Below are 25455 nucleotides of genomic sequence, written 5' to 3'. Positions count from 1 at the left end.
ATGATGATAATGAGAGTATGTGGCTATCTTCAGTTGTTTCGTCTCCTTGCTCCCTTTTCGAAGAAGAATATAAATTCTTTACTTCTTCATTTTACTCATCAATGGTAGATGATATTGATTTTGATAAACAACTCCTTGTTAAAGAAAGAAGCTTCGATGATGATAATGACTGCACGTGGCTATCTTCAGTTGTTTCATCTCCTTGTTCGCTTTTCAAAGAAGACTATATATTTTCTACTTCTGCATTGGAATTTTCTGTTGATGATAAGAAAGTTGCTTCTGTTATTTCTGAAAACTCATCAATGGAAGGTGATATTGATTTTGATGAGCGACTTCTTGTTAAAGGAAAAAGCTTTGATGATGATAGTGAGTGTATGTGGCTATCTTCAGCTATTTCATCTCCCTATTCGCTTTTTGAAGAAGACGAAATTCTTGTTAAAGAAAGAAACTTTGATGATGATAGTGAGTGGACGTGGCTATCTTCAGCTATTTCATCTCCCTCTCCGCTTTTCGAAGAAGATGATTTTTCTACTTCTTCATTGCATCTCTCTGATGATGATCAATTGCTAATTCCATGGCTGTCAGAATTGAATAATTCAATAGAACTAAATCCTGAGGAAGAGGCATCTTATTTGGCTCTCTGGAGAGAAACTTTAGATGCAGAAAGTATTTCCAAGGAAAATTTGAAGGAAGAAGATTCTCCTTCTTCATCGTCGTCTATGATATCAGATTTAGATGGACTGAGTTTTTCAGTTTCATTAATAGATCTTGAAGGTGAAGATTCTGAATGGATTTCTGATACAGAATTGGCATTGCAAAATTTTGAATCAGGCTTTAACAATCCTTCAACACCTCCAAGTAATGTGAAATATGAACACACGCAGTATTGTGATAGTCCAGAGGCTGCAGATTTTTCGGATTTTGACATAAAAGAGCTTCTTTTCTGGCCTTCTGAATCCAAAATTGATTGGAAGTTAGAACAAACTTGGAAATCTTTTTCCATGTCTCCTTTCTGGTCTCCACCCAAACTAAGAACTCTTCCAGAGACCTCTTATTATAAATCACTGGGATCAAAGTATCAGGTTAAGGAAATGGATGCCAAAAAGGGTTGTAGGCGAAAGCTCGAGTTCAGCTCAAGCTCGATGACATCAAAATTATGCAATAATAATTGTACCAAGAAAATGGAATCTAATTTGAAATCAAAGTGCATGGCTAGAGAATTCTTGCAAGATGATATTACAACAAATAGAGAACTTCCAATTGAGATGTTATTAGGATTGGAAGAGTTTGATGGGCATGAAGGGGTTGATTCCGAATTCAATGAAGATGTTTTTTCTCTAGATGACTCTCTATGAAGATCCAATCCGACCTTTTTTTTTATTTAGATATTACATGTAAATAATTCATATGTAGCTGACGGTAACAAACAATATGTTTTTTGTAGGTAGTAATGTTCAACTAACAAAATATGAACAATTCAGTTTGGTTAAGCAGTTTCAATCCTACAACCTTATCAATATTGTTAATTTCATATTAGTTTTGTGAACTGCTTTTCAATGCTCAAGGCTTTTGGGTATTCCAAGCAGTGTAGAATTGTCAATACCGAAACATTCACCTATGGAGAGAGGCGCACTATAGGTCTTTGGCCCTATAGTGCTATAGAGCTCCTTTCCCATGGAGCTATAGGTTATGATACCCACAATTGATCTCACTTAGGGTTCAGTCCTGCATAAGTGCACATCGGTCCGAGGTACAGTGGAGAACATTATGCTGAGTCTCCCTTAATATGTCCTACGATTGTCTACCATCCAACATATCAATCTCGACTCTCATGATCTTATAATTGTCTCTAGCCCTACCGTGGTATGGCTGCACGGGTATGGACGGTACATTCACATTTCAATTTCAATGTTTATGAAATATGAACACATTTCCGACACTTTGTAAATCAATATGGTACACTTCTGAAGCTAAAACGTAAGTCTGTGTGCTATTTTTTCTATGAATATTTGTGTCGGCACGTTTACATTGTATCAGTGTATATTGTGTTTCATATTTTGTCTCAATGCTTCAAAAGAAAAGATATTGTTTCTCAGTTTTAGGTAAAACTGCTAATCTTTTCCTAAATTACATGAGAAAGCAAATTGTATTATATCTTTTTCAGATTTAACCATATATCCAACCAGTTTTGACTTTATAGTATTATATGTCATTTTTAAAATTCTGAAATTGTAAAATTTTAATCTTCAATTGAAATAAAAATAAAAAAAAAAATTGTAGCTATAATAAATTAGTGGTGGCATAAATATTCTAATGGTTAAAAATTAGATTAAACATCTGATCGATAATATTTTATTAGCAATTAGCTATTTTACTAGCTATTAATTGTCAGTAGGCGTCACCATAAATATGTTAAGTCTATTGTAAAATTATAAAAACTATATGTATAAAGAAAAATACGAGACAAAAATAAATAAGATGAATGACATTGATTTCCATGATTAATTATGGAAATCCATGGCTTTATTTTACCTATAAAATTAAGAGATTTATTATTATTATTTTAATTTTTTTTCCTTCTTCATCTTTCACTAATACCTACCATTATATCAATAATGTCAATTAGGGTAAGGTAAGCCATGGACATTGAAAAATTTAGTCTCCAACTACTCTTTTTCCTACTAACTCTTTATCTCTATTTTATGGCAATGTCTCTTTGTATCTAACTCAAAGTCAATAGAAGCATGAACAATTCTAATTTGGGTTATCATAAATGGAAAAATAAGTTGATTTGATGTGAAAAATTTGTGTTTTATGGGACCATCTCTTACAAAATGTCAAAATGTCTTCATACATATTACATCAAGCATGTCTAAATTTGATTAATCTCAAAATAGTCATATATATGATTTTTATAATTTAATAATAATAATAATAATAATATTATTATTATTATTATTATTATTATTATGAACCCACTTCCTATTGCCATAAATAGAAGAGGACCCATTTCTCCAATTTTTTTGGTCAAATTCCACATGTTTCTGAATAGTCAAAATCTCACATAATCTTTACCAAATAATTGACCAATTGGTTGAATGAATCAGCCAAATTGAATTTGTAATTAATTAAAAAAAAAATTGAGTTCCTTTGCATATTGAACTCTTAAATATTGCATTGTCAATTCTAATTGTTTTTATTTTAATTTATGTGCTAACTATGTTGATTTGATTAAAAAAAATGGTAACCAACACGGATCTCTAAATGATTTTCTTTATATTTAATTATTTATCTTATTTTTTTAGCTTAATAATCTTGATTAGTATTATCATTTGGGTAGGCTAGGCTATGATTTGAAAATTTATTATGCAATTATATGAAAATTTGAGAAATTTGTCGACTCCAAATACGGTATGATAAAAACTGATTTATACCCTCAGAGTGATTTATTTTATGTGAACCGTAGCTATCAGCTATTTTACAAGAGTTTTAATAAGATCAATTTCCTGTTTGGTAATAGTTTTAGAGCTAATTTTACTCTATTTCTATTAATTGTATCGTTCGGTATAACTTTTAGAGGTTGACAGAGTTTTTTATGAAATATTAAATACCATAATTTTAGCGTTTCACATGGATTAATTAAATTTCTTTGACAATCATACCTATTATTTTTTCCCTGAATTAAAAGCTAATAACTAAGAATTAACTGTTAATACAAAATTGCTTAACAACTATTAAAATAACTAATATTGTTGAACAAGCCTTAAAATATTAAGAGTAAATACTACAAGAATAGTGTTCTTTTTTTAGAAAATAGAAATAGTATATACTGTAAATAATAAAAATATCATTTTTTTTTTTAGAAAAATAGAAATAACATTTTGACCAAGTTAAATCACTAAATGGTACATAAAAAAGCTTAGCGTACGCGGAACATATTTAGGGGGTATTTAGTGCAGCCGATTCACATCAACTATCTAATTTGAAGATATTTGGTAAGATTATTAATCAATTAATAGCTAATAGACGTTCAAACAACCGATAATTTCACCGGCTAAGTTTTGTAACTTTTTCATATCAGCTGTTATTGGCCGTTTTGAATATTATTTTATTTTGACTACATTAACTTTAGAAAAATAACTAGTAATAAAATTTTCAAATTAATATTTTTTATACTTATTTTTATTTATAGTTATTCAATAATAATAACCTTTTATTAAAATTATCTAAAAATTTAAATTAATATTTTTTATTTATATAATATATTACAATAAAAAATAATATATTACTTAAAAATAAAAAATTTCCATTATGCATCATAATATATAAAAAAAACAATTATATTGTTAATGTTAACTTTACATTTTACCAGCAATTATTATCAAATTTTTATCAAATATTAATATTCATAAGCTAATTATCACCTAATTGCTATCAGCTGTTCACAAGTACGAATATCTTTAGTTATATTTAAAAAAAAAAAAAAAAACTTGTCATATCATAATAATATTATTTGTAATTAGAATAATAATAATAATAATAATAATCATTAGAGAAAGGTTAAATCAATCATTTTCGACCAACACCTACCACACGTGTTATCCGTGTTGGCAACTCGATGAACCAGCCGCTTTACTCCCAAAACTATCTATATGACCAAATGCCCCTCAATTTGACATTATAAAATGAAATTGTTAACATTTATAAGGTTATTGAAGTTTAAATAAAATAGAAATACAAATCAACTGTTGATGAATCAAAACATTATTAATGAATTAGCTATCAGCTATATGAATTAACTGAATTAAAATGTTTATTTAAAAGATTTATTACTTTTTGAGATTAGCGCGAATTTAGTTATAAACAAAGTATAATGAAAATAGAATATTTACGCGGTCAATTGTAATTAGTTTAGGATTAAAGTTTAATTGTTTTTGTTGTTGTTAATATTCAATTACTTCCTGAAGAAATTCAATGTTTCTATTTCATTTTGTTAATATTCAAATCATGGACAGTCAACACAAATACATCCATACGTATAGAAAGTCAAGATTGATTCTAATAAATTTGAAGCATATTCCACACTTGTGAAGAAAGAAAGATGAAAGTTTTAGTCTTCTCATGTGAAAAGGGAGACTTACGAGAAATTAAGAAAAGATCCAGAAAACAAAAATTATAGAATTGCCAAAAATATAAATAATTTAGAAACCAACAAAAAAAAAAAAAATCTTTCTCTTTTAAATATCTACCAAACTGACACTCAAAAAAAAAAAAAAAAAAAAAAAACGAAGAGGTAATCACGTTATTATGGAAAATGACTAAGGGCATTATGGTAAACAAACAATTGTTACAGTAATGAGTCCTGATTCAGAAGCTTCTCTGTAGTCTGTATTTCCTCTTGGGCTTTGGTATAGAGTCATCTTTTTGACTTTAAAAATGGAAACGATCTTGTTTCTTTGAAATTGGCAGAGTTTCCTTGATCTTCTTGAGCTTTTGTACCTTATAATATAAGAAGACCTCCTTCTTACAATAAAATTTTCCGTAGAGGAACTCCTGCTTCTTTTCTCTTGTTCTTTCTAGGTGAGTTTTTGTTTTTGTTTTTGTTTTCTTGGGTTAATTAAGCCTTGTAATGTATATGCAAATTGTTAAAGTTTCTGTTTTTATTGCATATCATATGATTCTGGTTTCTGGGTTTTGTTTTCTTTTGGCAATTCAAGATGGGTTTTTGTGACATTTGTAGATTTCCATAATCATCAATTTTAATTGAATATTGGCGTTTTTAGGTTTATCTATGTTATTTTATTGCAGATTCTCTTCTTGTTATTTTCTTTTTCGTATCTGTTCTTGACTTTTGTTGCTTAATTAATTTGTTTGATTCTTTATTCTGAGACACATTATTTCTGTCTATTGAATGAATAATATTGAATTGCTTGCTTTATATACGTGGAAATCAACGATTTATTTATGCTTTCTCCAAAATTTTTTAAATATTCTAAATTCTGAGGATATCCTAGTGTTTGTAAAGTGCTTACATTGTTATATTCTCAAGTTCATAGTGTTGGATTGCGATTGCAAATTTTTCTTTTGGTGTCTTTGAATAATACGCTTCTTCCCTTATTTTTCCGTCTTCATCAGGTTTGTTATTAGTTTACTGGATGACGTTGAATTGTTGATGCTTTGAACTCTTTAAGAATTTTGTATTTGAATCCTTAACAATTGCTGATATGAAACGTTGATATTCACAGGTTCTGTTCTTTCTCAAGAACCCTCTTTTCTAAATAGTAAGGCAAAATGCGTGCACCATCTTTGCTTGCACAGTGCTTACCTGGCTTGGTTCCTCAGGACAAAACGAGTCAGAGCATCTCCAGCGTTTCAGAGAGAGATGCGCATCTCCCGTCTCCTGCAGTTGAGATTCTCCCTTCAAAGGTACACCTTCTCTTCTTATTGTTGAATGTCAATCCCCTCCAAAAAGTAACCTGATGCTGTTACTGGTAAAAGAAATGGAAGATGAAGCTCAACTTATTACTGAGTGTTTGACTGAACTTTAAGGTAGGAGTGGGAGCTAAATATTTCCCTTCAAAATTAATCCACATCCTATCATCTATTGTACAGATGGCACACCCTTATAAATATGCTGGGGAAAATGTAGAAGTGCAAGGTCTTCATGTGTTCAAGGTATGTAAAATTCTATTTGATGGTTTCTTATATGTAGCAATTGGTTGTCATTTGTGCCAGAGATTTTATAAAGATAAGAATTTTGTTCTTCCTAGTTGACCAGCCTTATGTTGTTTAGTTGTTATAAGACCTTCCTAATATGGCTTTTTGTTGTTGCAATTGCCAGCTTTAAAACCTTTTCTTTCATCCCCTTATATAGTGTCTGTTGTTAACATGCTGGATTCTTTGAACTCTTGCAGGGAAGAGTTAGTGTTGCTGATATTATAGGGTTCACTGGTTCTGAGATGATATCCTCAAAGCCTGATGGTAAATATACCAGATTTCTAGCAAGCACTTCAAGCTAAAACTGTTTAAACCAATTTGGCAGCAACTAGATATTTGAACACTTGGAATAAAACGATGTACTTTAGTGTAAAAGGATTTGAAAAATTGAATTGATGGTGCTGATGACTCGTCCCTTCTGGTTTTGCAGGGTCTCTGAAATCTTGGGACAACTCTATTGATCTTGTAAATATCCTTAAGCATGAGATTCGCGATGGACAATTGAGCTTTAGAGGCAAGAGGGTACTTGAGGTAATTGAGTTAATGAAAAACTTTTGCTAATTTTAAGATTTGAATTCATGTTTTTAAAGTCATCCTTGGTTGTGTTCATAGTCTAGAGAGCCTTGATGATTTAAGACAAATGCATGTGGAAATGGTGCATATATAGACATTTTTTATTATTTAGAATTAGCCAGATTTAAATAGTATGTTGGATATCATTAAATACCTCGTCTTATCAAGGAGAACGTTATTGTAATTGGATAGGTGCTGCAAAAAAGGGGTAAATCTTTGATATCCTTAGAGATACAAATGAGTTGATCTACTCATGAGTTACTAAAAGCTCAGTTTAATAAAATCTCGTTCAAGCTCATTTTTCCAGGCTTGTTTAATTACAATGTATTTGCATTTATAGTTTTTATGCATAAATATGTTTTTTTTTTTAACTCCTTTATTTGCTAAGTAAATAATTTTCAATAGCATAATAATTAAAGTTAATTTACACGTTTATCATAAAAAATATGTATCATTAAAATTTTTAGCATATATTTTTTCATTTTTGAATAAAATTTTTAAATTTATAACATAATTTTTTTTTTAATTAAGCTTGTTTAGGCTTGCGCACTTATTATGAGCTTGATCATCCTCGGTTTAGCTTGGCTCGTTTGCACCCTAATATCCTTTTGGCGCAGCATTATATTACACAGCAAGGATTGGTTGGCTTTGTCTAGATTAAACCAGATGGAAACTTATAAAATTAATTTGTTATAGCCTGCTTAGAAAATTGTATTTATGTGTTTTCTTAATTAGATATTTTTGGAATTAAGATCAATAGTTTAAAAATGCCCCTGACTTCCCCCTTAAATTTTCTAATTAGCCTTCTCTATTTGTTGTTAGACAATCAAGTAACCTTATTACTCTCCATTTCCTTAGGTGATATAGGAACCATAAGCTTTTCTTGGTATCGTAATACTATTTTAACTGTTTTTTCATTTGAAGTAATGAACATATCAGCTGGCAGTTGATCTCTCTATTTGGTGATTTTTACAGCTTGGTTGTAGCTATGGGCTTCCAGGGATTTTTGCTTGCCTGAAGGTAAATACCAATGAACCACATCGCAATATTCCTTATATTATCATTCTTAAGCCATTATTACATTGAAACATGTGAATATTGTGGCTATTTTAGCCTGTGAACTTTTGCTAACTTTTGATTTCTAGAAAATGCAATGTTTTTAATTTTATTTTTCCTTTTTGTTTACTTTTAATATGGGAATGACTAGTATTTGAATACTAAATTGAAAATGGATATCTTGTATGTTGTCTGGAATATTAATTATTTTTATGTAGATCACTTGTTTTGCTAAGTTCCTCTTAAGACGGAAGGCCATGTGGCCATCCTAGTCTTTGTAATAGATACCTAATGTTGTTCAGATCTTGTTTCATAATTGAAGTAACTTATGCATATGGCAAAAATAATTAAGCCCTTTTCCCCAAGCTAATTGGGATTGATTATATGGGTCTGTTTCTTCCATTCACATCGATTTTGCATTAGTGATTTAGAAGGACCTAGGCTATAAGATCTTTTCTAATCACTTCATGTCATCTTGGGTCTTCCTCTCCCGTTGTTAGTCTTGTCTCATTTAAGATGCTCTGTTTTCCTCACAGGAGCTGCAAGCAGTATATTTGACACACATGGTCAAACCGCCTTAACTTTCCTCATCTAATTTTTTTCTTGATGGGTGCTACAAACAAGTTAGCCATGTGATCTAAGTACAATTTTTCAACTTATCAATACATATAATTTGAATAAATTATTGATGTTCCTTCTGAAATTCCTGTAAATTGAGTAGGATGGGCAGTTTTTAAACGTAAATTCTCCGGTTTAAATTTATTCCTATGAATCCTATCCTCACAAGGACCAATGAATTGAATGGAATTGGCAATTTTTTTTCTTTGCTGTCTTTCTTCTAGAAGACATGAAGATTGTAGATTCTTTATGATATCCATTGTTGCATTGTGCCAATTGAAGCTAACAAGTTGTTTTACAGGGAGCTAGTATAGTGCACTTTCAGGACCTGAATGCAGAAACCATAAGGTGTACAACTATACCAAATGTCCTTGTTAATCTCGAGCAAGCTCGGGACAGGCAGAGCCGACAGCCAGAGAGCCCTCTTACTCCTTCAAGATATACTCTGTCTCCATCAGTGCACTTTTATGCTGGGGACTGGGAAGAACTTCCGACAGTCTTATCTACTGTAAGGAATGAGGCCTTTGAAGTGGCAACAGGGATGAGTCTGAGTTTCTCTGAGGAGGATTTCATGGATGGATGTAGTAGCCAAGATGGTAGCATCATAGGACAGGAAACTTCCTCAAGGCGATCCAGAAAGCTTTCAGGAAGCCGGGCATGGGAAAGGGCCAGTGAGACAGATCATGGAGAAGGTGGATATGATGTTATTCTGATGACAGATATCCCATACTCATTGACCTCTTTGAAGAAGCTATATGCTCTCATTAAAAAGGTTAGTTCTTTCGTTTTGTTTTTATGAAGAAATAAAAATAAAAAGAAGACATCTTCACTTCAAATATTTTGACTAAGATTAGAAGACATAAAACTTAAGAGTTCGCAAAAATAGACGAAAATAATTCTTTATTTCGGATAAGCCTCAGAAAGGATAAACATAGAATCATGCACACTTTTAGGCAGATTTGTAAAAGATTTGTCAAATTTGAGATACTGTATAGTTGGTTAAAAATTCTGATAACCAAGTTGATACTGGAACTCGATGAAAAGTTATTCATTTTTAAATGAAGTTGCTTTGATAATAGCAGACCATTGCCAATCATGCAATGAACAATTTGACCCTAGCCTTTGCAATCTGTTATTGTTAAATTCAACATAAATCACTCTCTGGTTTGGTCTTTACACATTGATAACTGGACTGCAATGACAGAATTTTCTTTGAAGTAAATGCCTGGATTATGTGCAGACTTAAGAGTCTGACCAGCTTTTGAGGTGTAGGTACTCCTATCACATTGTCGGTCAACAAATTCCAACACTAATCCTCTGATGATCATGTAAAGTTTAAAATCAATAATGAGAATTGTATGTGTTGACAATTTTATTCTAAGAGCCATTTAGATGTTACCCTTGTTATTATTTTGTTGAGCTGAAAATTTACACATGCTACATATGGATAGATGACTGACTGCAATGTTTCTTTTGTAGAATTTGGATCGAACACAAAATAATGGAAGTAAATGCATGTTTTTTTTTTACTCATGTTTCTATAGTAGGTTTATAATTTAATTTTATTTATTTATTTTTTAATATCCAGTGCTTGAGGCCGCCATATGGAGTATTATACTTCGCAACAAAGAGAAACTATGTCGGTTTCAGTAATGGAGTACGGCACCTGAAAGGTCTGGTTGATGAAGAAGGCATTTTTGGGGCGCATTTAGTTAAGGAGATGACTGAGAGAGATATTTGGAAGTTCTTTCTCAAGTGAAAATGAAGTCAGAAGCACCCAAAAAGTACCTGCTAACTGATCTCAAATTATCAGATTCTCTTTGTTCCAAATACTATATTTGTAAATTACAGATCACAAGTATTCTTGATTTTTTTTTTTTTTTTTGCTTTTCTTTGGTTTCATAATAATGAAGTCAGAATCTCAAGGTTAAGCCAGTAGGCATCTAATTTTGCTGCCATACCTTGTGTAATTTTTTTTTTCTTTTTTTCCTTTTTTTTTTTTAATTCTTTGTCAGATTCTTTACAGTTTCAACTTGTAAATCAAAAAGTTAAAAGTAAATCTAAGGTTGATATATTCATGTTGTTTGTTATCCTTTTTTTCTTTTTCATGTATTCTTCGCTTTTTATTAGATTTGCAGATTGATACGATTCTTTTTCAACTTGGAATGACTTGTATTCATAATGTCCGAGTGGGACTTTCTACTTTTTTTTAATTGTTGATTTAGGAAGACATTGGCTTTGTCCTGAAGCAACAGGTCCTTGTGAGAAGGGAAGAAAACATATTAATTATGTTGGCAGATCTAATATAGTGCTTTGAGGAGCAGAAAAAGGCATTATTTTCTAATATATCACCAAAATTATAAAATAATGTTTAACTTTAATGTGCTTAGCTCTACCACAAATGTTCAATTTTTGCACTTTTAATTTCACCTAGAAGTTTTATTTTAAGGGCAAAGAAGGAAGAACAAGAAGAAGAATGAATAGGTAATTTCCTAATTTTTCATAAATTAGAACAAAATAGGCATCATGTTTTTACACAATTTTCTTGCAATGAAATTGCCTGTAAGCAAGTAAAATGATATACATTTCCACAGAAGGAAACCACAAAATGTCCTGCAAAAAGGATGAGACTTTACAAAAATCTATCTACTGTAAGTTATTCCGTATGCTTTGATTTTCTGCTAATCTTCTCCATGTCATTTTCCCACAATGCAACAAGGTCAATATTGCCAAAAGATAGAGAAGAGGAATTCCGACGACGCAACCTCCGGACGCTAAATTGACCAATGTCTATTAAGAAGATCAAGGCAAGAATCAGAGTAATTCAAGCAGTAACTGCAAGTAACATTTTGCATTGAGATGAATTCTTCAAGAAACACAAAAAAGTTAAAAATTAAGAAATATGCAGTCTAATCCCAAAGAAGTGCAAATACTTACTCGCAAAGTTTCAAGAAAAATAAAATCTCCAAAGTTTTCCATAATATACACTTTGTTCTCCACTATTGTTCAAATTAGTAATTTTGGTTCTTATATTATCATCAACAAACAAAAAAAAAAATTTACAAGATTTAAAGTGTCTTTGACAGATAAAGCTTTCTAAAATTTAATAATTGAGGTAATAATTGTTGTAATGCAAAACTTAAGGACTAAAGTAAAATCTAATCTGAAACATCATGGACTACAACATGGTGAAACTTTCATAATTTTATAATCAAGAAATGAATTGTTGAGTCATTAACAAACCACAAGGATCAAGGACAAAATTGCTTAGTTTTTGAAACAGAGAGAACCGAAAAACAGTATATTGAGGCAAACCTCAGGTGGTACTTTGTAATTAAACCCTCACAAAAAATTAATCAAACTATGCGATAAATCTCATAAGCTATCTTCTCAATTGAAATGAATAGTTTAGAATAAGTCAACAATAGAAGTCCTATATAAACTATACTACAACAAGCTATGCAACACAACCCACTCCCTATTAATTTTCTAATACCAACTAAAACTCTCCAACTAGTAATGTATTGGGCATTCATTTCAAGTTTTCAAACTATTTTTATTGATTACACACTCTGAACTGCTATTCTTCAACCAAGAGAAACTGGTCTAAGGTAGGCGAATATCTGCACAAATTTATATGCATGTGCATAAAATGAAACTTCTGAAGGGAACTGTAGCTACAATATTACATTCACCAGCAATTTTACCGACTCGGAACTTTAGAATTCCATTGGATGGGTGGCCAAGAATATGTGATATAAAACATTATTGGTGAATTTCTGTTTTGAAACTAATTGTTTTCCACTTTCAACTTGCAAAGAACATATCAAATACAAAACAATCATGAGCAAAATCTGCACAAAAAATGGCATGAATGTCAAGAAGAGAGAGCTTTTTGCTTTTTACCACCAATCCTGCAACCAGATGAACTACAGGGACAAAAAATTGGTCCACTTTATTCCCTTCTGCATATCCATTAAATGCAATGACCATTGAGAAAGTGTGAATCGTAACAAATGCAAGGGCAATAATAGCTGCCATGCGTAAGACAAAAAATAGTTAGAAAAAATATACAATTCGAAATATTTTTTTGACATATTTGTACACCATAGAAATCTCAAAATAAACATAACCAATTTGGAAGCCACCATCAATAACCCATCAACAATTGTTTCTAATCTACTTGGGTTGCAAAATAAATAAATAAATAAATAATACAGAAGAAAAATTTTACCAGAAACAAGAAAAAATGGCATCTGTGAACAACTATCAATGAAGAATGTTGCTGGGCCAAATGCAGGTGTTAAGAGGCTAAGACAAAAGAAGACAGCATGAGCTACAGCATGACCCAAACCACCAGCTGCATGAATAGACCAAGTAACAAAAGCTCAAACATCATATTATCAATAAAAACTGTAGAGATAGAATAGGTAAAGAGTATGTGTGTGTGTGTGTGTGTGTGTGTGTGTGTTTCCTAAATGTGCACTGCTTTTGTTTCTTTTGTGGGCCAGGCCATGGCAGCACCTGCAATACATGCAAATTTAATATATCACAGCAATACAAGGATATTCCCATCTCTCATATGCTCGTTATCCAACTTTGTCTATTTACCGAAATGCACAGTAAACTGAAATTTACCATCAATTCAGTATTATTGGTAAATCCTGGCCCAACAAAAGCTCCGTAATATTTACAAATATTGAAATAAAATTCCAGTGAAGACAGGTCAGTCAATAAAATCTAAAGTTTTGTCATAGTAGATGAAAGATCAATTGACAACTCTTCTCATAATATAGAGACCAAAGGTGGGACCAACATAAAGCAAGACCTATTTGAGGAACTTGCTCTATTGTACATGAGGCCAAATGATTAGATGGTTTTAGATAAACAAAAACTAATTCCATGATTTGACATCTTTGTTTTTGCTCTTCAATGCCTCAGTTGAATCTAAACCATTTGCATTCCATCAATATAGGTAACTGCAATATCACCACAACTTAGAAATCCATGATTGTCCTCTATTAAAGGGGGAGAACGGAGTTCAGAGTTGCAATTAAAAAGGAAGTTGTAGGATCTAACAATTGGCAATATAAAAGGAACTTGAAACCTGTTCAAATCTCACCTAGAGCAATTAGCATTTTATCCGTCAGGAATAAGCGTGGTTTTGAGACCCTATCAGCAAAAGAATCCAATATATCTTCCAACCGCCTATATTTCCAAAACAAAAGAATGTTACAGAAACAAGCAGAAAATTCTTGAAAGCACATGTCAGACTTTAGTATCTGTTGAGGATCCAAATTATAGGTTCTTTATCACATATTTTCCTACATATACATATCACACACTATATATTAAGGTTAAAAGCAATTTAAAAAAAAGAAAAAAGGTAAAAGGACAAGAGACTGTTCCTTTTTCCTTGACATAAAGGAACAAAAAAAAAAAAAAAAAAAAAAAAAAAAAACATATATTTTTATTTTTAACAAAGTTACACCTTTATCAAGTGAATACAAGTACGCCAACGGACAACTGGAGAACATCAACGTTATTGAAAAATATTCCAAACAAAGGAACTAGCAGCTACAAGGTTCTTGTAAGTTAGCAACTCTTTTCTACTTTGCAAATTCTTTCAAGCTTAAAAATTTTGGAAACATTTTCTATAAGTCTTGACAAACTGTATCTTTTATCATTCATCTTTATATTATTATGGAATGGCCAACATAAATTGTCAATTAGCTCCAAAGTGTAAATTTTACTCCCATCGAAGTAACTTCACAATCCATTCATATCCTCTGAAGATACATATAGATTTTTAACATAGAACTCAAAAGATCATAGCATGCTTAAACATTTAACTAGGGCCATGTTTGGAACACTATAATGAATGTACTGTAATATAATCAAAATCACTTCTAGTTCAAACACTGAACTAAAAGTGTCTTTGATTATATTATATTTAAATTCCAGTCTAGTGTACCAGATATCGCCTAAAAGGCACAAGTTTTGATCAGGGAGATAGACTTGTACAAAAAAAATATGCACAATTAACAAGAACATGCATCAAATTCCATTAAAAGGTGCTTCCACTGTAAGAACGCAAAGCCAATACTTTGATTCATGAATATAATTAAAAATATGTTGTTCATGCATTGCATACAACAACAACAACAAGAATCAAAGTAAGAAGTATTACAAGGGGCATACACTTACCTGTAAACTTTCCAAAAGAGAATCCGAAGCCCTTCTTGGAAACAGACCGAAGTAACTATAAGTAACGCATATGGCCACCATGTTTTTGATTTCAGAGGAAGAAAAACCCTCCATACTCCAGATAGCACAATCAGACTTATAAGCCATAACAATGTGCTACATAAATTAATTGCAGAAACCCATTAAAGACCAGAGAAACCAGACAGCAATCAAATAAAAAAGGAAATTAAAAAATAACCATTTGGTTATTTCAAGTTTGTATTTAAGATATATCCGTATTTTGTCCAAAACTTACACTTAGTTAGCTACATTACATACTGATTTGGTAATCTCTATCATACCTAAAAGCAGAGAATTCACATAACCTTCTTACAGAATTTAAAACCCTAATAAAAATAGGTCAACTTATTCCCAAATATAATGTGAGAAAGCAGAAAGTTCCAATTTCCCTTTCATTTTCACTTTAAATTTCACAACCTTTTGCAAATAATGTAAAAGAAAAATAAAAATATATTGTTAAAAATGGAAAAGAAGAGACATTGAAGTGAAAATTGATGGTGGGTTAATAGTACAGTAGTAAATGTACCTGGAGAGGACGGTGAGGATTAAGAAAGGCTTTTTGGAGATAACAGAGACGAATAGTGAAAGAGAAGGTCCTAAGGCTAGCAAAGCGTATCCGATCCCTGCAGCTATCGTCATCTTCCTTCCCCTTCTCTGATAACCAGGTCCTAATTCTCCTGTGTTAGAAGGAAGGACACCCAGTAAAAGGAGAACAAAGGAAGAAAAGAAACAAGGGAAAAGGAAGGACAATAGGAATAGGCATAGGCATGATATACTGGTATAAATAAATTATTTATTTTTTATTTTTTAAGATAAAATCTACCTGCTCATTTTACATAAATTTAATGTATTAACTTTTTATCACTTTAGTTGGTTTATAAAATAATATTTTTATTATTAAAAATAAATTTAATTGAGGTTTTCTGCATATATTTATGTAAAAATGAATAATTTTATAATAAAAAATTTACTTGAAATTTATTTTGTATGCATTGCAAATCAAATATATTGGAAAAAATATTATGTCATAATAATCCTTCACTTTTTAATATTTTTGATTAAATTAATAAAAAAATTTTGTGATTGGGCAGATTTTTCACATCTAATATTTCTTAAATAATTCGAGTTAATTAATTAATTAAATAAATAAATCATTAATTATTAATATATATTTTTGAAAGTAGTAATTATTAAGCATCAATTTCTTTTACTAGTACACTCTCATCAAGTAAACTAAAGAGACCAAACAGTGGAAGCAGAAGAAGAAGTAAAAAGTGATGGACTCGGACGACGACCAGCAACCGGAGGAGATTGTACCACTAAGCCAGAGGCCAGAATGGTCGGACGTAATTCCCGTCCGGCAAGATGACGGTCCCAATCCAGTGGTTCCTATCGCCTACAAGCCAGAATTTGAGGAGACTATGAACTATTTCCGTGCTCTTTATCTCTCAGATGAGCGATCTCCTCGCGCTCTTCAACTCACTCACCAAGCCATCCTCCTCAATCCCGGCAATTACACAGTAAAAGCCTACTTCTTTTTTTCTCTTTTTTAAATTTCTGTTTACTATTTATCTTTTCCGGCTTTCGATTGTATTGAATCAATTATTTGTTTATTTTTGTTTTGGAAAGGTTTGGCATTTTAGGCGATTAGTACTTGAAGCATTAAATATAGACTTGCATGAAGAGCTGGATTATATTGAACGGATTGCGAAGAAAAACACAAAAAACTATCAGATATGGTGAGGAAGTTTTGTGTTTTTTTCAATTCCTAGTTGTTTATGTTGATTAATTTAGAAGAGGATTTGCTGATTTAGTTATTTTGAGTTGGTCAATAAGAGTATCGTCATGAACTCAAACTGTAGATCAGGAAAGCTTGTACTGCTGTTTGATTTTGATTTAAAAAAGGACGGTAAATTGATTACTATCTTGTTTGTATCACACATTAGGAAATTGGGTAAATATTGATCTGCATACAATTGTGCCCTTTTTGGGCTGTAAAATCCTATCCTCATAAATGAAATCTATCAGGAACTAAGCAACATGATTCAGATATCGTTTTCTAATAGATGGATGTGCTCTATGAGTATTTGTTTTATGCATCTTCCTGCTGTTCTTCACTTAAAGAGGACAATGTGCTGTTAGGAAACAACTTAATTCGTGCGTTTGGCAAGTGAGAAAATAGGAGAAGGAGAGGGGAAAGGGAAGGAAAAGATAGAAAGAGAGACAGAAGGAATAAAGAGAATATATTGATTGTTCAAAAGATTATATTAACATCCTTTCATATCAGTAATTATACTCTCATAACAGCCACATCACCTATTATTTACAATTCAGTATCCTATTGTATCCTAACAATTACTCCCTCCTCTGAGATCCTTGTCGTGAAGGATATATTGACATCGAATAAATCCAAAGCTGTATAGTTGTTGTAGGTGGCAATCTTCTTGTTTTGGACTCGAGGTCACCAAGATAGATAATATTGAAAATTCTATACAGCTTCATAAGGCACAAGAAGAAATAGGAAAAACTGATAAGGAAAAGACCACTTCGCCTACACCAATCAATATCAATGAATGAGCTTGAAAACTCCATAATTTGTAACTCAAATTGGCCTTTGACATTTTCACAAACATCTACAAGGCATGAATTTCCCACTAACAGAGCGTAATTTATTCCTCTGTTTCATCCAAATTTCAATTCATCTTCTTTAAGCATGTCATAACCACGTGCTTTAATCTTCAGTTCACCAGTCCCACAACACACAACACTCAAGCACACCTCTTTCATTAAAAATATTTTCAGCAGAAAAGTTAGGTGCAAATTTGGAAACTCCATGAATAGATTCCAAATCTTGAACAATTTGAATACCAAGATAAAAGAGATTACCCTCCTCAATCAAAATTTTCAGATTTTGTTGCAATGAAATCGGTGTTGGATCTTGAATTTTATCTCTAGGATTAATTTCAATACCCAAATCACGAAGAGGCTCCAAGATTGTATCAATTTCACATTGAGCTTGCACATTCAATTTCTGTCCCTTTTTCTCTTTACACTCTTCTTTTTTAACTTCTTCTTCCTCTTCAACTCCTTCACAAGACTTATTGTCATCCCAAAAGTTAGAATCAAAAACAAAATCATCATCTTCCTCTTTATCATCCGTAGGGCTTCGAAATAATTGGTAATTTCTTCTCTAATAAAATCCATCCGACCTAATAAATTGATTCCAAGATCTTCCGCCAATTTCCGAATGACATCGCCAATAGTGGTCTCGTAGATGTTAAGTAGATGTTAGCGTCTTGAAGGATTTGGTGAAGTCGGGTCACAAGAATTGGTTCTGCTTTAGTTTTCGACATCTGATTGATTTTTTTTTTTACACTAGAGAATAATGAGAAATATTGAGAACTAGAGTAGAAGATTGAGAAATAGAGATTTGGGAGAGAGAAACAGAGGCTGAGGAGAGAATGAATAGAAGAAATAGAAAAGGAGAATGGAGAATGAGAATCAGAGAATAGCAGAACCCATCCGAACATTGACCTGCTCTGATACCAAATGTTAGGAAACAACCTAACTCGTGCATTTGGCAAGTGAGAGAATAGGAGAAAGAGAGGGGAAAGGGAAGGAAAAGATACAAAGAGAGACAGAAGGAATAAAGAGAATATATTGATTGTTCAAAAGATTATATTAACATCCTTTTATATCAGTATTTATACGCTCATAACAGCCACATCACCTATTATTTACAATTCCGTATCCTATTGTATCCTAACACGTGCATTGACCTGGAGTAACTTTCCAATCTTGGAGTACAATGCTCTATGAGCATTTGCTCTAACTAGATCAATGCCTGGGCCAGTTTTGAAAACCTTGGATCTTAACATTTGAAAGCCATTTATAGATTTTATTTTATTTCATTTTGCCAACTTCCAAGGCTTCTTCAAATTTAATTGTTCCAATTTTTAGCATTAACATACTGTTCCAATTTTCATTAGCATTCACAATGTTCATTCTAATGATAGATGTTTTGCAGGCATCATAGGCGGTGGGCTGCTGAGAAATTAGGGATTGATGCTACAGCTAAGGAACTTGAGTTTACCAGGAAGATTCTTTCTTTGGATGCTAAAAATTATCATGCCTGGTCCCACAGGCAGGTTTGTGCTTCTTTCGTTATCCCCACATGCTGAATCCAAGGCATCATTCTGTTTTGGATGAAATTTCCCAAATTCTTATTTTTATTTCTTTGTTTCTCTGGTCTGGGTTTTCACCAGTTCTATTTTTAAATAAGTTTATTCCTTTACCCCTTGTGCAGTGGGTACTGCAGGCTTTAGGAGGATGGGAAGATGAACTTAACTATATTCGGCAACTCCTTGAAGATGATGTTTTTAATAATTCTGCTTGGAATCAGGCAAGGAACTCAACTGAACATCATGATAATAATAAAATGTTTGTTTGAATATTTGAATTGCACATCCACATATGACCTATATGATTTGCATGGAATGAATTTATTGTAAATGACTCCTGCCATAGTTCACTACCCATCTTTTAATGCACTTCCATTTCCATTCTAGATCAAAATTTCTTCTCTTTTATGTTCTTGGTTAAGAAACTTGTGTGTATATTTTTGTCTTGTAACAGAGATATTTTGTTATAACTAGATCTCCCTTTCTGGGAGGCCTAAAAGCCATGAGAGAGTCCGAAGTGAAGTACACAATTGAGGCCATTTTAGCTAACCCTGAGAATGAGAGCCCATGGCGATATCTTCGAGGCCTCTATAAAGATGACACTGAATCTTGGATTAATGATCATCAAGTCTCAACGGTATGTTTGAAGGTTTTGAGTGTCAAAACCAACCACATATTTGCTTTGAGCACACTTTTGGATCTTCTTTGCCATGGTTTTAAAGCAAAACAAGAGTTTAGAGATGCTGTTGATGCTCTGAGGGCATCAGATCCAGACCCACCAGAGCCTGACTTGGCAAAAGCTGTCTGTTCTGTTTTGGAGCGTGTAGATCCAATGAGAGTTAACTATTGGATTTGGCGCAAGAACAAGCGTCCCGCATAGGCCTAACTAATTACTGGGTTAAAATTCTGCGGGTTCACAATGTGATCGGTTTGCAAGGAATTGATGTGGAGATTTGAGAACTTGGTTCTGTGTACTCATTTCTTGTGTAAAACCCGAATTTATTCAACTTCTAGCATGTTGTGGATCCAGCGGAGACAGTCTATTAACTATTTCACTGTAATATGACACTTGAAACTGAGTAAATCTTGTACTAATACCATTGCTGCTGCTGCTGTTATCTAGGCAGTCGGCTGTTTGTTTTGAAGGTTGAGTAAACATTGTGTAGCATTTGTATTGTGATTGGGAACTTTTATGAATGAGAAAGAAATGATTATTCATGGGATAGAAACAGGAAGTATGATTAAACGATTTTTTATATTCGGATGTTTCAGAAAAGATACGAAATGATTTTATCTTATGTTCTGTTTTATAGAAGAGGAAAGGAAACGAGAGTATGAAGTATAGGAATAAACTAATCCATTTTAGTACTCCAACGAATAATTCCAGCCGAAAAAAACTTCAGTTTAAAAGCTAATGGTTCAAACCCTTGGTAATAATAACAGAAATTAGACACTGAAAAAAAAAAAATTCATGCACTAACAAATAAATTAGCCCATTTGGCTGATGTGATATGTATGAAAATTGAAATTAAAAGCAGATAAATCTGTGCAGCTAAAGTTAAGCCATTTTTGGAGAAAGGGAAAATTGCATTTTTCGCTTGTATATATGGCTGAAAATATATTAGCATATTAATTTGACATTTACACGGTTGCCCAATATGATTTTTACCAAAATGAGCAAGTCAAATTGCTACTAGCAAGGCCATTTTCTCAAGCTCCACTTGCCATTACAATGCATACACTGGGTGGTAAATGAGTTGCCAAATCCCTTTAAGGAACTGGTCTTGATTTACAGATTCTTGCTCATACTAGACTTCTTCACCTTGGATTTCGGACTTGAGGTTTCCTTAAACGCAGATGGGCATAACTCAGCTATGCTGCATGTTCCACAGCGAGGTCTGAGAGGTGTACAAATTGTTTGTCCAAATCCAACCTGTTAATTTGTAAGCAACCAAGGACCTTCAGTCAACATTAAAATGTCTTTCAATATAAATATACAGGCATTATTAAGGTTCAGTTCTGAACATTGAAACTGGTTGTTCCAGTTGCTGAAAGTTGGAAGCATGACCAACCCCACCCCCCGGCTGGAACCAAGGGTTTGGTTCAAGTTTGGAACCGATTAAAAGAAATTGAATTTTGGCCTTGAAACCAGCTGGAATTGATTGGAGAACTGCCCGGCCAATTCTAGTTGCATCTGGAACTATGCCAAGCGAGAGAGAGAGAGTGTGTGTGTGTGTGTGTCTGTGTGTGTGTATGTATATACTTATGCTGCTGTAGCATGTGTAAAAGTGTGAATGAAAGTGCTACACGTACCAAAAGAGGGTTTATTGGAACCCATTCTTCCTTAGGAAGCCATAGTTGCAAAGCCTGTCTTGTTTCCTCAGGAGTAGAAGTTTTCTAGCAAAGAGATGAGCAAGCTGACGTAATGATTTGTGTAGACCAGAAAAGATGAATAAATTATGCGTGCAATAAATCCAACAAACTCAACATGTTTCTATGCATACAAGGTCGTAGACCCGTAAACATGCTTAGCTTATTCTCATATTCCTATTCCTAGTTGTTTCTCGAGTTCTTTGGGAGCACCCCTTGTTCTCCACAGAGAATTCTTCTTCATTCTTTCTCAAAAAACAAACAAAATCAAGCCTTGGTTTGATTCTGCTGAAATACACAAAACATAAACAATCTTTCCTAACTTATATATTTGTTATTTTGATTCTTGAAAATCTTAAAACATGCATAGGGAACTTCAGAAAAAAAAGAGTCAAATATTCCAAAATCTATCAATGTGGGAAAATAGGTCAAAAGAAAACTACGAAAAAAAGATGGGAATTTCTTTGGAATGACATCACCAGGCAATGCAACATAAGGTACCTGCTTTGTGCCTGGCCGAAACACCCATCCAAGCCGATTGCAAATGCGGTGCACATGGGTATCAACACATATCCCTTGAACATCGTCCCATGCAATATTCATAACCTATAGATGAAAAATCAGAGTGCCTTAAGAAAAAGTTCAACATTAATTTCTGTCGTCCCATGGCAATCGTATTGTAATGAATCTAATGTGATGGATTAAAGTTCAACTTGTCCCTTGACTTTTTCAATTGTGTCCAAGCAAGCCCAAAATCAAATTCTGCACCATATTGACTCTCAACTTGCTTTAAATTCGTCTTACCAAATCCAAAGTTAACTTGGGGCCAATTTAGTCCCTGACTCTTTATTTTGGGGCCAACTAACCATATTTTTGATTAAAAGAAAAAAAAATTAAGTTTTTACATTTTAAGCAATTAAAAATGCTTAATAAATAAAGAGAAAAACCCATTAATCTTAAAACTGAAAAGCAATTATTATCACTCACTAAAAAGAAAAATAAAATTCAGCAGAATATTAATGTCTATTATTAGAGTGAGAGAAATTTAAAAACAAGAAATGCTTATTTGGTGGAAAAAGTTAAAGACGTTTGATGATCGCAAAAGTTGAGAAAAATAATGGATAGTGTGATTTTCGTAATTTTTGAAATATATAAATAATTTTTATTCTTTACTAAAATAATTTTCTATTCTTTTTAACAAAAAATTGGATCCAATTAATCTGAAAAGAAAAAGTCAAGGGCTACATTATTCACAAAATTAATTTTGAGTGTGATTGGATGAATTTGAAAAAAGTAAGGGGCTAATTTGGCCCTAAAATTAATTTCGGTCCTAATGTAATCAGTACCTACCAGATGAGCCATCTTAGGACCTATCCCTGGGAGAGCCAGCAAGTCCTCCAAAGTTCTAGGTATGTCTCCATCATACTTTGTGAGACAAATGTTTGCTATTTTCTTCAAATTACTAGCTTTTCTTGTATAAAAGCCAACCTGAAAATAGAATTATAATACAAGTATAAATAACCACTGCAGCAAATATATGTGAAAAGAAAAAAAAAAAAAAAAAGCTGGTGGTCAGAATTTTTTGGATATCAAATATCCCAGGTAAAACAAGATAAATTTTGAACAATTTCTTGATATGATTTCTAAGATAACATACAGGGTAAATCAAATCCTTAATCTTTATTTCATCAGCTTTGTCAATGGCATCAGCAGTTAGCAGACCATTCTCATGAAGACGCTGAATTGCTCCTGGACGAAGAAAGATGAAAAGGGGTTATAAGCAAAAGAAAAGGACTAACACTAACACATACAAAAATGCATGAACATATATACCATATTCATACACTATAGACAACTGACTACACAAGCTTTTTGTATTAAAAGGACTAAAGTATCTTGGAAATTGATTAGTAGCCCTGCCCCCTCTTTATAGCAGGTACTTCTATCGTTAGTTAAAAATAAATATTCATTCCAAAGGCTATTTTAGTCCAAGGTCATCTTCAAGCCAAAGACGAGCATTGCTGAGTAAGTTCATTCTAAGTTCAAGCTTTAGTCTCCTCAAATTCCTTAAAGCAAAGCTCAGAGTGAATATTCAGATGCACGTCACCTAGCTAAGTCATTCATTTGATCACCACTCTTCAAAATCAGTTGCCATAACTTTTCGTTTATAGGTCTCAGAGTTCCTTCTTTCATTGTTCTCCCTTGGACAGCTTACAATCTCAGTCCCTTTGTAACTTTAGTCTGTAATTTACATATTAATGGTAATCTGGCTAATACTTTTATGACAACTCTATTTTGATGTCATATCAGACCATACTGAGAGTAATCTAATAAATTTCAGGATCCCTAGGAGTTAGTATATAGCAAATCTATTTTGATACAAATTCCTGGAAGGAATGAAACTTGGAATTCTAAACTATTTTTCTATATACGATAAAATATTATCAGAATGAACTTGCCATTTGTTACATGATCCTTGGTTTGGCTTGATAGAAGTGATGAAGCCAATACAGCAAATCTTCTTTCCTAAATAAAAAGTGGAAAGATAAGGAGTTTGATATATGGGATTAAAATATCATACAAACTATTGATATAAGAAGTCACCAGAAAGCAAAATGAGCAACGGGCCATGGAAGACAAGGCAAGAAATTATATTTGAGTTCAAACTTCATAATAGGCAAGTTGGATGATAGTGACTTCCGATAAAAAAAAAAATCATCTTTACACCTTACTAGTCGGTTGAATTGCAAGAAATAGTTATCCAATCCAGAAAAGATTAAAAGTTTGCTGATATAGGGATTATGCAAACTTATTTATTTTATTTTCCTCAAATAGTCAAATGATGCATCACTATGTCCTTTTCACATGCCCTTCAGATAATTATTGAACTGCTATTCTCCAAATGATAATGTATTAAAATGGAAGCCCATAAAGAAAGAATAGGTTTCCTAGGGAAAAAAATCATACACAACAAAATGAATACTCTTTGTTGCTGAAAGATCTCACAAAGGAAGGGACAAACCAAGACTTTGCCATCACCTTGGTGAAATAAACATCTACAAATTTAGGAGGTCCACGTACCCACCACCATAGTTCACATATGGGATGTACTTTTACCATATTAACACATTGAAGAGCTTTTAAGTTAGGTGACAGTCTATCTGTACGACAATATTGTGCAGAATTTCATGATTATAGCCATAATGTGCCGCAAAATAAGACTTTTAACAATAAAATGACTTCCTCTAAGCAATATGATAACATAGAAGAAGCTGTAAGCTAAGAAAATTTACAAAGAAGAGAAGCATCAGAGTTTTTAATCTAAAACAAGAAAGATATGCTGACATCTAACGATGACATACTAGTAATAACCTAATGTCTACCTGTTCTCTTTACAAAGCCAGTATCAAACTGTTAGGGAAAATACCTTAGGAGGAAGAAAACTTCCAGCTTTCTCACATCCCATTGTGTCTACTGGTGCATCTTCTGAGGACCTCATTTTGCGGATCCCTTCAAGCACTATTTTCCAGTCGGCAGGGGCTTCATCTGCATCAAATAAATGCATAAATTTGAAAAGATCAGTGTATAACAGTTGAATATCCTCCAGTTGGCAACTTAGGTTGTCAGCTGTCAACCAACATGACATTTATGAACCAAGGCATATAAACCAGCA

General features: G+C 32.6%; 5 protein-coding genes across 5 annotated transcripts; 3 read left to right on the top strand and 2 right to left on the bottom strand.

Moving 5' to 3' along the window:
* The first annotated feature begins 26 nt into the window (after positions 1 to 26).
* LOC105629393 (uncharacterized) lies at positions 27 to 1484 on the top strand. The gene has a single exon (XM_012210988.4). The coding sequence runs from the start codon at positions 102 to 104 to the stop codon at positions 1353 to 1355; it is 1254 nt and encodes a 417-aa protein (XP_012066378.2). The 5' UTR covers positions 27 to 101; the 3' UTR covers positions 1356 to 1484.
* Positions 1485 to 5418: 3934 nt separating this feature from the next.
* On the top strand, positions 5419 to 11054 carry LOC105629230 (S-adenosyl-L-methionine-dependent methyltransferases superfamily protein). The gene is made up of 8 exons (XM_012210781.4): positions 5419 to 5580; positions 6246 to 6426; positions 6613 to 6675; positions 6915 to 6981; positions 7148 to 7248; positions 8266 to 8310; positions 9266 to 9736; positions 10553 to 11054. Exons 2-8 carry the CDS (start codon positions 6292 to 6294, stop codon positions 10721 to 10723), a joined length of 1053 nt encoding a protein of 350 aa, XP_012066171.1. The 5' UTR covers positions 5419 to 5580; positions 6246 to 6291; the 3' UTR covers positions 10724 to 11054.
* Positions 11055 to 11441: 387 nt separating this feature from the next.
* LOC105629229 (gamma-secretase subunit APH1-like protein) lies at positions 11442 to 15983 on the bottom strand. Its single transcript, XM_012210780.4, has 6 exons — positions 15758 to 15983; positions 15172 to 15327; positions 14087 to 14172; positions 13199 to 13324; positions 12871 to 12998; positions 11442 to 11754 (listed from the first exon to the last, which is right to left on the bottom strand). The coding sequence occupies exons 1-6, from the start codon at positions 15868 to 15870 to the stop codon at positions 11611 to 11613; spliced, it is 753 nt and encodes a 250-aa protein (XP_012066170.1). The 5' UTR covers positions 15871 to 15983; the 3' UTR covers positions 11442 to 11610.
* Positions 15984 to 16433: 450 nt separating this feature from the next.
* Positions 16434 to 20641, top strand: FTA (farnesyltransferase A). Its single transcript, XM_012210778.3, has 5 exons — positions 16434 to 16751; positions 16861 to 16970; positions 19259 to 19379; positions 19538 to 19633; positions 19867 to 20641. The coding sequence occupies exons 1-5, from the start codon at positions 16509 to 16511 to the stop codon at positions 20290 to 20292; spliced, it is 996 nt and encodes a 331-aa protein (XP_012066168.1). The 5' UTR covers positions 16434 to 16508; the 3' UTR covers positions 20293 to 20641.
* A 337-nt stretch (positions 20642 to 20978) lies between these two features.
* On the bottom strand, positions 20979 to 25328 carry LOC105629227 (endonuclease III homolog 1, chloroplastic; the record flags this gene model as incomplete). Its single annotated transcript, XM_089720306.1, is given in 7 exon segments — positions 20979 to 21345; positions 21726 to 21809; positions 22284 to 22388; positions 23133 to 23270; positions 23440 to 23531; positions 24242 to 24308; positions 25210 to 25328. Coding segments are annotated over 7 exon segments (749 nt in total), but the record flags the coding sequence as incomplete, so codon positions are not given.
* Positions 25329 to 25455: the final 127 nt, after the last annotated feature.

Source organism: Jatropha curcas, chromosome 1 (assembly GCF_041381405.1).
Source record: "Jatropha curcas cultivar XTBG-Jc1 chromosome 1, XTBG_Jcur_1.0, whole genome shotgun sequence".
In the NCBI taxonomy this organism is placed as follows: Eukaryota; Viridiplantae; Streptophyta; class Magnoliopsida; order Malpighiales; family Euphorbiaceae; genus Jatropha; species Jatropha curcas.
The sequence above is the reverse complement of the archived record's forward strand: the minus strand, read 5'-3'. Positions and strand labels throughout refer to the sequence as shown.

Excerpts from the sequence above, each read along its gene's own strand:
- LOC105629230 (XM_012210781.4), top strand. The coding sequence starts at position 6,292 with ATGCGTGCACCATCTTTGCTTGCACAGTGCTTACCTGGCTTGGTTCCT. Across the intron at positions 7,249-8,265 it reads GAGGCAAGAGGGTACTTGAG|CTTGGTTGTAGCTATGGGCT; the intron begins GTAATTGAGTTA and ends TGATTTTTACAG. Across the intron at positions 8,311-9,265 it reads GGATTTTTGCTTGCCTGAAG|GGAGCTAGTATAGTGCACTT; the intron begins GTAAATACCAAT and ends GTTGTTTTACAG.
- LOC105629393 (XM_012210988.4), top strand. The coding sequence starts at position 102 with ATGGTAGATGATATTGATTTTGATAAACAACTCCTTGTTAAAGAAAGA.
- LOC105629229 (XM_012210780.4), bottom strand. The coding sequence starts at position 15,870 with ATGACGATAGCTGCAGGGATCGGATACGCTTTGCTAGCCTTAGGACCT. Across the intron at positions 15,328-15,757 it reads ATCCTCACCGTCCTCTCCAG|CACATTGTTATGGCTTATAA; the intron begins GTACATTTACTA and ends TAATTTATGTAG. Across the intron at positions 11,755-12,870 it reads ATCTGGTTGCAGGATTGGTG|ACATTGGTCAATTTAGCGTC; the intron begins GTAAAAAGCAAA and ends TCTTCTTAATAG.
- FTA (XM_012210778.3), top strand. The coding sequence starts at position 16,509 with ATGGACTCGGACGACGACCAGCAACCGGAGGAGATTGTACCACTAAGC. Across the intron at positions 16,971-19,258 it reads ACAAAAAACTATCAGATATG|GCATCATAGGCGGTGGGCTG; the intron begins GTGAGGAAGTTT and ends GATGTTTTGCAG. Across the intron at positions 19,380-19,537 it reads ATGCCTGGTCCCACAGGCAG|TGGGTACTGCAGGCTTTAGG; the intron begins GTTTGTGCTTCT and ends CCCCTTGTGCAG.